At 46.1% G+C, this 12,168-nt stretch overlaps 2 protein-coding genes across 5 annotated transcripts; one reads left to right on the forward strand and one right to left on the reverse strand.

The window, feature by feature from the left end:
- Positions 1-412: 412 nt before the first annotated feature.
- neu4 (sialidase 4) lies at positions 413-10,637 on the reverse strand. Of its 3 annotated transcripts, none has more exons than XM_080888521.1 (4): positions 10,503-10,637; positions 4,737-4,978; positions 2,210-2,465; positions 413-2,066 (listed from the first exon to the last, which is right to left on the reverse strand). In XM_080888521.1, exons 1-4 carry the CDS (start codon positions 10,567-10,569, stop codon positions 1,027-1,029), a joined length of 1,605 nt encoding a protein of 534 aa, XP_080744647.1. In that variant the 5' UTR covers positions 10,570-10,637; the 3' UTR covers positions 413-1,026. The 3 variants fall into 3 exon arrangements, with proteins under 3 accessions (XP_080744647.1, XP_080744648.1, XP_080744649.1); XM_080888522.1 differs by lacking the exon at positions 10,503-10,637 and adding an exon at positions 5,764-5,902; XM_080888523.1 differs by lacking the exons at positions 4,737-4,978; positions 10,503-10,637 and adding an exon at positions 2,618-2,874.
- wdr53 (WD repeat domain 53) lies at positions 9,921-12,129 on the forward strand. Of its 2 annotated transcripts, none has more exons than XM_080888524.1 (3): positions 9,921-10,074; positions 10,587-11,082; positions 11,157-12,129. In XM_080888524.1, exons 1-3 carry the CDS (start codon positions 9,962-9,964, stop codon positions 11,817-11,819), a joined length of 1,272 nt encoding a protein of 423 aa, XP_080744650.1. In that variant the 5' UTR covers positions 9,921-9,961; the 3' UTR covers positions 11,820-12,129. The 2 variants fall into 2 exon arrangements, with proteins under 2 accessions (XP_080744650.1, XP_080744651.1); XM_080888525.1 differs by having other exon boundaries at positions 10,069-10,207.
- Positions 12,130-12,168: the final 39 nt, after the last annotated feature.

The following is a 12,168-nucleotide window of genomic DNA, read 5'->3' on the forward strand; positions in this document are numbered from 1 at the left end:
TGACACTAATTCACAGGAACAACCCTGATAGCATGTTCTAGCTCCTGGGTTTGCTATCTAAAAGCTCTGGCTCCCATTTGACTCATTGTGTTTGTTCACGGATTAATCAATGAAATGGAAAATTAAATACTGCTTTTCAACAGCTGCCATTCTTAAATATTCAGTTTACTGACGGCAAATGAACGATAATGGTTGCATATTAATTTTCCATTGACTGGAAAAACAAACAACCCACTTCCACCGGACAGCAAAGGAAAATGTCTGGTTCTGGGAAGATTGCAACAAAAACAACACAATACTTTAGGAAGTGAAAGATTTTTATTGCACGCCTTCAAATTAAAACGTGACACATCAGAAAAATCTATTTTGTCACTTGTGTGCACGATGTGATGGAAAATATGGTGGACAGAAGCTCAGCGAGTGCTCCACCTTCTCAGTGTCTGTCCAACACTTCAGCTCAGTCCTGAATTCTTTTCCTCTGTGAACTTGAATGTTTACTTTTTATCCAAGTGAAGGTTATGACCTGAGACGCTGAGCTACTGCTCAGACTCAACAGGCCTCAGTTGGTATGTTAAAGTTCATAATAGCATAATTAGAAAAAGACTGAACAAGTACAATACAGCTTGGTTGGAAGGGTTTCCAGAAGTCTCTTGCTTCTAAAAAGAAGGCAGCACAGCTTAGGTTTGCAAAGCTGCATCTGAATAAGAACAAGAACAATGTGCTTTGAACAGATGGAGATGTTTGATCATAATGCACATAAAGCACCATGTTGGGACAAAACCCAGAAACCTCATGCCAGCTGTGACCACAGTGGTGGAGGGATGGGGAAAACTGAGCGATGTCTTTAGAGTTTTATCTTCCTTTTGCAGACCTGAGGTGCTTCAGTGAAGTGTTAGCTCTATATTTGTGTCAAAATCTGAATTTTATGAAATCTGAGAACATTTCAGTCTGCACAGGTCCAAATAAGTGAAGCATAATATAGGAAACAGTTAATAAACGACTTGTATCACAAGTTTAAAATCTACATTAAGACACAGAGCACATCTCAGCCAGCTTGCTCTTCTTCCTCCTCTTCTTCACAGGAGTCACCTGTTGGGAAACTGCTGCACTTTGAGCATCATGTCTACAGCTCCCCCCCTGCTGTTTTCTGTGTCCTTCGTTGTTTGTTTCCAGCCAGACGTCCCGGGGCAGATTATCGATGAGCTCGTAGAGGGTGAAGATGCTGAAGCAGATTTCGTCGTAAGCTGTTTTGGTACCACACTCAAACAGGCAGGCGAAGGCCACAGCAGGTGGGGCTCCAGGTGAGGGTGACAGCTCCAGGTAGGCCAGGTCAGAGTATGCGCTCGGCCCATCATAGATCACCCAGGGGCCACGCCAGCTGTCTGGATCACGGGGGAAAAGGCTGAGGAACAAGCCCAGGTTTTTGCGTGCAGTCGTCCATGTTGGGTGGGAATATACTACCCACGTAGGAGTCAGGAAATCCGGAGGGGCTTCATGAGGAGGTGGGATGGAGCTGGTGGTGCTGGAGCTGTTTGCTGACACTGAAAAGGCTACAGAGCTGGTACTCGACTTGGAGAGACTGGACTCTGTGGTGCAGGATGTCCAGTGTCTGGAGAGCCATACAGGTCGCTGTAAATCGTTGCTAAGACTCTGACACAGATTTAACGGGGCAGGAAATCCAATAATACTCCCATGACAACCATTTCGAGGCTCCACCAACCGCTGCACCAGCTGCCCCTCCTGAAACACGGCTCCATCATCCAGACTGAGGGCCTGCACTCTGTACCCGAGAGGGCTTCGAGCATTACAGTATAACACGTTAGTCCCATCCTCTTCGTCCACAGACACCATCTGACACTCCACGGTCTCTGGTCCTGGGACCGCCTCTCCAAAGCGCCAGGTTCTCCCGTGGGTGTCACTGTGAAAGCAGAATGAGTGGGGAGTGGTCTGGCAGAGGTGGCCGAAGCACTCTTTGCACTCGATGTGGTAGGCGTAGGCAGGAATGAGCAAACGGCCCGACTTCAGCTGGATGCCGTGGCCCGGGCCGAGAGCGAAGGTGGCCCATTCTGCCAGGAAGGAAGCAGAATTGGGACTGTGGATTTTGTCATCTTGTGACTCTTACTTAGATCTTTTTGTTGAAGACAAAGAGGCTGTTTCCAATTTAACTGGAGATAAATAATACCACAATGCTTTTTCGAATGAGCCTCACCTTTAATAGTGTCTCCTATGACCTTCTTGGTGAGGTCGGTGACGGGACTCCAGGTGTCGCCATCATCAGTGCTGGAGACGTAGCACAGTCTGGTCACGTTCTTCCCTGTCACCAGCTGATAGGACTCTGAGGTGTGACCCAGAACAGCGATGAAGAACAGAAAGAGAGTGCCCGTGAACTCATCGTAGACCGGGCACGGGTTCATGGATCGGTGGCCTGGCAGGAAAGCAGTGCCCAGAACACGGATGTCCTCCCACTGCAGACAAACGACGATTGAGAAGAATCACAGGAGACACAAGAAATGATGCTTCTCACGTCTGTTTGATTTTACTTAAAATGCCTGTTCAGTCAAATTACAAAACAAGAGTTAAAAAAAAGATTTTAATTATTTAATTTTTTTTTACAAACTTCATATGCGACTGGGGAGAGTGCCCGCCCTATGGAAGACATCCTGCATCGTCCCGGTCCCCAAAAAGAACCGGCCCAATGAGCTGAATAACTTCCGACCGGTGGCACTGACATCACATCTTATGAAGACTCTAGAGCGGCTCTTCCTCAACCTCCTCCGACCACAGGTACAACATGCCCAGGACCCACTACAGTTTGCATACAAGGCGGGTGTCGGAGTGGAGGATGCCATCCTGTACCTCCTACACAGAGCCCACTCACACCTGGATGGGGGAAAAGGCACGGTCAGGATCCTGTTTCTTGACTTTTCCAGTGCCTTTAATACCATCCGGCCCTGTATGCTTCAGGAAAAACTGAACAGGATGGAGGTGGACCCCTGCCTGGTGGCTTGGATCTCCGACTACCTCACCGACAGACCACAGTACGTCAGGCTGAAGGACATCACGTCTGACACAGTGGTCAGCAGCACAGGAGCACCACAGGGAACTGTGCTGTCCCCTCTTCTCTTCACCCTGTACACCTCTGACTTCTGCTACAACTCTGAATTATGCCATATTCAGAAGTTTGCAGATGACACGGCCATCATGGGGTGTATCTGGGATGATCAGGAAGAGGAGTACAGAAGTCTGGTGAGGAACTTTGTCGCATGGAGTCACACAAACCACCTGCAACTCAACACCTCAAAGACTAAGGAACTGGTTGTGGACTTCGGGAGGTCCAGAGAAGGTCCACTGCCGGTTCAGATAGAGGGGGAGGAGGTGGTCAACTAGTACAAGTACCTCGGGCTGTGGGTGGACAATAAACTGGACTGGTCATGCAACACAGAGCACCTGTATAAAAAAGCCCAAAGCCGACTGTACTTCCTCAGGAGGCTGAGGTCTTTTAACATCTGCAGGAAGCTCCTGAGGATGTTTTACCAGTTGGTGGTTGCTGGAGTACTTTTCTATGCTGTGGTGTGCTGGGGGAGCAGCACAGCAAAGAAGGACTCATCCAGGCTGGAGAAACTGATCAGGAGGGCTAGCTCTGTGGTCGGCATGAAGCTGGACACTCTGGTGACAGTGGCAGAGAAAAGGACATTAAAGAAACTGCTGGACATTATGAACAATGCTGGGCATCCTCTGCACACGGCCATTAACAACCAGAAGAGTCTGTTCAGTGACAGGTTGCTTCTCCCCAAGACAAGAACTAACAGACTTAAAAACTCCTTTGTCCCACACGCCATCAGACTGTTTAACTCCTCTCTGGAGGAGAGAGGGAGGAGAAACAGGAGGACAAAGGAGGGGGGAACAACTAAGCTGTAGTGCCTCTGCACCTCACTGTACAATACCTTGTGCAATACTTTTTGTAAATAGTCAACAGTGCAATAGACTCAATACTTGAAATGTGCAATTCACTTGTATTTTTATTTTTTATTCCTATTTATTCTATTTATCCCCTTTGTATATTTTATTTATATTTGTCTCTGTATTTATATATGTGTGTGTGTGTGTGTGTGTGTGTGTGTGTGTGTGTGTATATATATATATAACAATTCTGTAACTGTAACTTCGGTCGTTGCTGTGCTTTTTTTTGGAAGTCGAATTTCCCAGAGGAACCCACCCGAGGGATTAATAAAGTTCTATCTTATCTTATCTTATCTTATCTTATCTTATATTTAGAGGATTATAGAATCTGAAAATTACATTTAAAGTCTGTTATTGTTTTTTATTTTTGTACTTTATCAGCCACACTTGGTTAAAATACTTGAATAAAATCTTCAGTATATTTATTTTTTATTGTACCACTTATATTTGCACTGAATGATATTAAATCATTATAGGTTCCATAAAACTTGCTTTACAGTCTGATTTAATTCGTTGAATCTAAAACAAGACTATCAAAATTTTCCTAACTCACTGTTACTTTGTAAAGTCACTATTTTTCTTATTATAACCTGTTAAAATATTGACCTTTTCTTCCTACATTTGTTTACTTTTCTGCCTATGTCAGGCTATAGATTTTAGAAGAAGTACTTGTTATCAAACTTCTGATTGTAAAAATGTACTTAAGCTCCAGTATTTATATGTGCACAAGTTTTAATTGTACAGCCCTGAGCCAGTGAGCATTGAGTATCACTGACTTCCACATAGCTCCTGTAGAAAGTGCCTTTCCTCACGACCAGCAGGTGAGCCTGAGAGTCGGACGGGCTGAGCCTCTCCTCACAGAAAGCCAGAAAGGATCTGGAGCGGGGCAGGTAGAGCAGAGCTGGGACTCTGTACGTCACTCCGTTCGGCTCCTTGTGGAAAAGCACAGATCTGGCTGGAAAATATGGCGACCTCATTCTCTCTGCTGTGTGAATATTTTCATGCACCGCCAAATCGTCTGAAATGGAGAGTTAGAAGCAGCTTTACTGGACAAGCAGGCATGCAGTTTCCAGTAGCTCTGTCTGAAGGTGCTCAACAACAAATGGACAGGACCATAAATAAAGATATGGTTGAAGCCTATAAAGGACAAAAACACTAAAGAAAAGCAAACACAGGTATACAGTTCACTTGAGAGGTAAGTTACCAGTATTTAAATGCATATAAATGAATATTTTCAAAGTAAGATTCTTTTCTGGCCCATCTAAATCAACTCAATTCAGTAGCTGCTGCATCAGAATCTGCCAGGAGCAGCTTATCTTCTGAAATAATTGCTGGAAAAAGTCCAATGGTAGCAGAAGGTAATTCATTTGTCACTAATGTGAATTCTGTTTGCCACCTCGACCATGACTGCACCATCAGAATGTTTATGTTCAGAGTTTTTGATAGTTATGGAGAAAAATACAGTCTCATTCAAGCACGATGTGCTAAATATTATTCCACCTCAAAAAGACGTTGCTTACTTTACACCGAAGATATCGCAATATTACAAAAATATATTTAAAGAGTGACTAGAATAGCGGTCCACTGTGTTACACAACTGGGGAGGTCGTGTTTAACTGACAAATAGACTGCGTGTGACCAAACCTTCAACTGTGAAACAACCTGACAACAAGGTCAGCATCACATTTCATCAGCACATTTCTGCCTCCTAATTCAGCCTTCCCACTGTAACAGCACTGTGAGGATGCAGCTCACTAATGCACAGTTTATGATCAAAAAAGATAAATGTTGCACAGTACTTACATTTACAGTGCTCTGTGCTCCTGCAGCTTTGTCAGGGTGTACAGCATGTCTCAGTACTTGAATGAAGGGCTGACAATGTAATGTGTGTGTGTGAGGGTCTGAAAGCTCCGGCCTCCCCTCTCTGTTTCCTATTCAGTGCAACATGGTGCTCACTGACCCAGAAATGGCCCACACTCATCAGATCTACAGCTTTGGATGAATCAGCGAAGAACAGCCAATGAAGGCCAGGCGGGGAGGGGAGTGGGGGCACGCTGAACAATGACCTGATGAACTGCCTCTTCTCTGCTTTCCTTTTTCATGTCACGCAGAATATGTAATAGGCTATGTGTTACTACTTTCTGTGTAAAGCATTAGCTCTGCCGGCTTGCACATCTGTTCAAGAAAGCTTTGACATTCTGTGCATGGAGATGACTATCGATCATCGATATATACACATGTATATATACACACACGTATATATATATATATATATATATATATATATATATATATATATATATATATATATATATATATATATATATATAACAAGAACAAGAAGGCATCGGTGGGCAAGGGACGAAAACAGGGCGTTGTTGGAATGCTACTACGCAAGTAACCCCGGCGGAAGGGGCTACATGAATAGGATGAGGGACCTATGGATTCTTCGATACCCAACATCCACAATGACGGCGAAACAACTAGTAGCTCAGTGTTCCAACATTCGAAAGAAGGGACTGCTCTCACAGCTAGAGATTGACGAGGTACAACACAAATGCTACGGCAAGGAGGAGTCAGGACGCCAGGTCAGGGGGGCGATATCATCACCCCCACCCGAGATTGGGTACATAGCCCCAAGTGCGATAGGAGAAGGATCGTTGAGTGCGAGAGGAACTGACCTGAAAAATAGGATCATGGCCAAGCTTGAAACCTGGATCCCCCGTAGTCGGTTACCAAGATTACGTGAAGTACCCTCAGAAGGTCTGCTAGATGATGTTAATGCAGCACTACGGGCAATACCTACAACCACGATTACCGACACTAACAAGCTGATCTACAATACGGCAGCAGTGATCAGTGAGATGCTTGGCTACAAGTTGAACAGCCACAAGGGGCAGTACCCTCCATGGAGAAGGAGGCTAGAGGGCAAGATCAAAGTAGCACGGAGAGAGGTTAGCCAACTAACGGAGTTGCAGAAAGGTGCGACGAATAAGGTGCCTAAGAAATACAGCAAGCTGTCCATACCTGAGGCCTTGGAAACTGCCAAGCAAAGACTCACAGCCTTGGCCAGCCGCTTGAGGAGGTACACCAGAGAGATAGAAGGCAGGAGAATAAACCAGCTGTTCTCCACAGAACCAGCAAAGGTGTACTCTCAGTGGCAAGGGAACAATAAGAGAACAGCACCACCAAGGCTGGAGACGGAGCAATACTGGAAGAGCATATGGGAGAAGGATGCAACCCATAACGGCAATGCTCAGTGGCTAGAGGATCTGAGGGCAGACCACAGCGACCTCCCTGAACAGGGTCCAGTAACCATCACAGTGGCGGATATCCAAGAAAGGGTCTCCAGTATGAAGAGTTGGACAGTACCAGGGCCCGACATGGTTCACGCCTACTGGCTGAAGAAGCTAACTGCACTCCACGAGCGTCTGGCAGCACAAATGAACCAGCTGCTAGTTAACGAGAGACACCCGGAATGGCTAACCGAAGGTCGGACGGTCCTGATCCCCAAGGACCCCAAGAAGGGACCGGTCCCCTCCAACTACCGACCAATAACCTGCCTCAGTACTACATGGAAGCTCCTGTCAGGCATCATATCGGCTAAGATGAACAGGCACATGGGTCAATACATGAGCGGGACACAGAAAGGAATTGGCAAGAATACCAGAGGCGCAAAACACCAGCTACTGGTAGACAGAACAATCAGCCGAGACTGCAAGACCAGACTGACCAACCTGTGCACTGCCTGGATTGATTACAAGAAGGCCTATGACTCAATGCCCCACAGCTGGATACTGGAATGCCTAGAATTGTACAAGATCAATGGGACCCTAAGAGCCTTCATCAGGAACTCAATGGGGATGTGGCGTACAACACTAGAGGCCAACTCCAAGCCCATAGCACAAGTCACCATCAAGTGCGGGATCTACCAAGGAGATGCTCTGTCCCCACTGCTGTTCTGCATAGGCCTGAACCCCCTCAGTGAGATCATTAACAAGACTGGCTACGGATACCGACTACGGAACGGAGCAGTTGTCAGCCACCTCCTGTACATGGATGACATCAAGCTGTATGCCAAGAGTGAACGAGACATCGATTCACTGATCCACACTACCAGGCTATACAGCAATGACATTGGAATGTCGTTCGGACTGGAGAAGTGTAGTCGGATGGTAACAAAGAGAGGGAAGTTAGTCAGAACTGAGGGGATTGAACTACCAGAAGGCAACATTGCAGACATAGAGGACAGTTACAAGTACTTGGGGATCCCGCAGGCAAATGGGAACCATGAAGAGGCCGCTAGAAAGGCTGCAACCACCAAGTACCTGCAGAGGGTCAGGCAAGTCCTGAGGAGTCAGCTGAATGGTAAGAACAAGATCCGGGCCATCAACACGTACGCCCTGCCCGTGATCAGGTACCCTGCTGGGGTAATAGGCTGGCCAAAGGAGGAGATAGAAGCCACTGACATAAAGACAAGAAAGCTCCTTACCATGCATGGAGGGTTTCACCCCAAGTCCAGCACCCTGAGGCTGTACGCTAAGCGGAAGGAAGGGGGCCGGGGACTGGTGAGTGTCAGCACCACAGTCCAGGATGAGACAAGGAACATCCAAGAATACATTGGGAAGATGGCCCCAACTGACCGAGTGCTCAGTGAATACCTCAGGCAGCAGAAACCCAAGAAAGAGGAGGGAGACGAGGAACCATCATGGAAGGACAGAGCCCTGCACGGTATGTACCACCGGCAGATAGAGGAGGTGGCTGATATCCAGAAATCCTACCAGTGGCTGGACAAAGCTGGACTGAAAGACAGCACAGAGGCACTAATCATGGCAGCACAAGAACAAGCTCTGAGCACAAGATCCATAGAGGCTGGGGTCTATCACACCAGGCAAGACCCCAGGTGCAGGCTGTGTAAAGATGCCCCAGAGACAATCCAGCACATAACAGCAGGGTGCAAGATGCTAGCAGGCAAGGCATACATGGAACGCCATAACCAAGTGGCCGGCATAGTGTACAGGAACATCTGTGCCGAGTATAACCTGGAAGTCCCGAGGTCAAAATGGGAGATGCCCCCAAGGGTGGTGGAGAATGACCGAGCTAAGATCCTGTGGGACTTCCAGATACAGACGGACAAAATGGTGGTGGCTAACCAACCGGACATAGTGGTGGTAGACAAACAGAAGAAGACGGCCGTAGTGATCGATGTAGCGGTTCCGAATGACAGCAATATCAGGAAGAAGGAACACGAGAAGCTGGAGAAATACCAAGGGCTCAGAGAAGAGCTCGAGAGGATGTGGAGGGTGAAGGTAACGGTGGTCCCCGTGGTAATCGGAGCACTAGGTGCGGTGACTCCCAAGATAGGCGAGTGGCTCCAGCAGATCCCGGGAACGACATCGGAGATCTCTGTCCAGAAGAGCGCAGTCCTGGGAACAGCTAAGATACTGCGCAGGACCCTCAAGCTCCCAGGCCTCTGGTAGAGGACCCGAGCTTGAAGGATAAACCGCCCGCAGGGGCGCGCTGGGTGTTTTTTTTTTTTATATATATATATATATATATATATATATATATATATATATATATATATATATATATACGTGTGTGTATATATACGTGTGTGTATATATACATGTGTGTATATATACATGTATATATACACACATGTATGTATATATATATATATATATATATATATATATATATATATACGTGTGTGTATATATACGTGTGTGTATATATACGTGTGTATATATATATATATATATAAGTGGCTTTGTAGCCTCTAATAAACTAATAAACCCCATTTAACGCAGACAGAACATCAGCTTTTTACCCTGAAACTCACTTCGCAGGCAGTACTTTGCTCCAATTTTGCAGAAAAGGAAAAGAAAATTAATTATTTGAATATACTATTTAAATGCTTGATGTAATAAATATGATAAATAAATAATAAATATTAACGCAGATAAGTTTAATATAAGAAAGAAAAAAATCCTCGCTGATGCCGCCTGACAAGCTAAACACAGGGCTAATCTTAAAACGTGTACGTGACGACATCAACAGGCGACTCAGCCTCACATGGCAACCTGCTGAAGTTTTAAACGTCTCTAGAAGGTAGTGTAATTTCTCTGTTCTCGGTGAAGTCACGTTATAAATCAACTGTAATCGGTAAATTCAGGTCAACGTGTTTGTTACCGCCGTCAAAGCGTCAGCTGGACAGGTTAAAAATTAGCGGCTGAGCTAGCAGGTTAGCACAGTTGGACTTGATTTTCTGTTTGTAGCAACTTCTTTCATTATTGTGGTTTGTATGAAGTAATAATCCAATCTACAGGCTCATCCTTTATATGAGAGTGAAATACAATTTAAGTATTTGGAAAACCGCTCCTGAGCGCATTTAAATTCAGTGTTTTTGGACTTCTTTTCTTTTGCATATTTGTCACACGTACAGGTTTCATGTCCCCAAACAAATATTCCTATTAGACAAAAATAATCTGAGTAAATACAAGATGCAGTTTTTACATAATTTCATGATCCAAACCTACCTGGCACTGTGTTGTTAAGTAAAAGTAGGCTTGGTGTACATCTAGAAATATGTCTAATTCTTCTCATTAACCTACATTTTACAGGGTCAGCATGGCCAGGCAGTGGTCTGAGGGCCACTCCACTTCCATTCTCTGTGTAGGGGTGTCTATGGGCCCTGAAACTCTCATTGCTTCAGGCTCTGAGGGTGGAGAGGTCACAGTGTGGAGCCAGGAGGGCACCATCGTAGGCCGCATCACTCTTTCTGGTGAAGAAGACAGCACAAGCGTTGTGTTCTCACCTTCAGCTCCAAACCAGCTGTTTGTAGCACATGGAGATGCAGTTAGTGTGCTTGACCCAAGGAGCCTGAAGGGTCCCGTAGAGGAGTATCAGGCTGCAGGGGAGGAGGAGATCAACGCTTTAGCACTGAATGAGACCAGTTCGGCCCTGGCTGTGGCGGATGACTCCGGGGCTGTGCGGGTGTTGGAGGTTCCTGGAGGAAAAGTTTGCAGGACTCTGCGCAGACACACCAACATCTGCTCCTCTGTTGCTTTTCGGCCTCACAGGCCCAATAACCTGGTGTCTGCCGGACTCGACATGCAGGTGAGAAAACGTTTACCTACTTATTTCCTGTTACTAACATTTCTTTCCTGACATTAGCTTTGTTGGTCTCTCAGGTGATGCTGTGGGGTCTGCAGAAGACCCGCCCTCTGTGGACCCTCAACCTTCAGGATGTGGCAGAGGAGGAAGGCGACCAGCAGCAGCGACCTGGTCAGCTCTTCAACCCGCCGCTGGCCCACTGCGTTTCTGTCTCGAGCTGTGGAAATATTTTGGGGTGCGCAGCAGAGGACGGGCGGGTACACCTGATGCGGATCGGGAGCGGCTCAAAACTGGAGCAGCACGGAGCGTTTAAAGCCCACAGCCAGGGAGCCTCGCAAGCCCACTTTGTTAACTTCCTCTCCCATCCATACTGGCTCATCACTGGTGGAAATGACAGCCAGGTTGCATTATGGGACCTCAGCAAGCACCCAGTGGTGGCTCCAGAGGGGAAAATTCAAAAGACAGCACCCCATCGAAGGAAGGGTAAGAGCAAAGCAAAGAGGAAGGAGCAGTCCCAGGAGAAAACAAAGACTGATGCACAGAAGGACGAGGCTGAGGGGAGCGATGAAGCAGGAGCAGCAGGAAGTGCAGAGGAGGTGACGGAGGATAAGTCTGGGCCTAAACTGAGCATCAGCCATGGGGACAAGGTGAACTGGCTGTGTCCTACTGTGCTGAAAGGAGAACCAAGTGTGATAGTTGCAGATCAGAGCTCCAGTCTGACAGTCTACCCTCTCTCTTAACTGGACACTAAACAGCTTTTTTATTTTCCCTCACAGCAGTTCATCTTTTAGAAAACCTTTTTTCCTCATCTGTTTGTTGATTGAGACAGAGTTATGTTTTTGGTTTTCCTTCTTAAAATCTGTTAACATTTTGAAAAAAAATAAGCCCAACCAGTATTAATCTATAGAGCAGCAAACATCAAAAAAATCTGCATGAGAGTCCACAATGTAATAAACCAGAGGTTAGTTATTTTGGAGTCTCGTTTACTGCAGGCTTATTTATGAGGTTTTGTGTGTGTGTGGCCCTATAAAAGTATCTCTTTTAAATACACGTTCTGTCTCTGAATAGATTTGTTATGCTTTTATAAAC

This window comes from Rhamphochromis sp. 'chilingali', assembly GCF_963969265.1.
Source record: "Rhamphochromis sp. 'chilingali' genome assembly, chromosome: 8".
NCBI lineage: Eukaryota > Metazoa > Chordata > Actinopteri > Cichliformes > Cichlidae > Rhamphochromis > Rhamphochromis sp. 'chilingali'.

Excerpts from the sequence above, each read along its gene's own strand:
- neu4 (XM_080888521.1), bottom strand. The coding sequence starts at position 10,569 with ATGAGAAGAATTAGACATATTTCTAGATGTACACCAAGCCTACTTTTA. Across the intron at positions 4,979-10,502 it reads ACTTAACAACACAGTGCCAG|ACGATTTGGCGGTGCATGAA; the intron begins GTAGGTTTGGAT and ends TCTCCATTTCAG. Across the intron at positions 2,466-4,736 it reads TCTACAGGAGCTATGTGGAA|TGGGAGGACATCCGTGTTCT; the intron begins GTCAGTGATACT and ends GTTTGTCTGCAG.
- wdr53 (XM_080888524.1), top strand. The coding sequence starts at position 9,962 with ATGCCGCCTGACAAGCTAAACACAGGGCTAATCTTAAAACGTGTACGT. Across the intron at positions 10,075-10,586 it reads GTTTTAAACGTCTCTAGAAG|GGTCAGCATGGCCAGGCAGT; the intron begins GTAGTGTAATTT and ends TACATTTTACAG. Across the intron at positions 11,083-11,156 it reads CTGCCGGACTCGACATGCAG|GTGATGCTGTGGGGTCTGCA; the intron begins GTGAGAAAACGT and ends TTGGTCTCTCAG.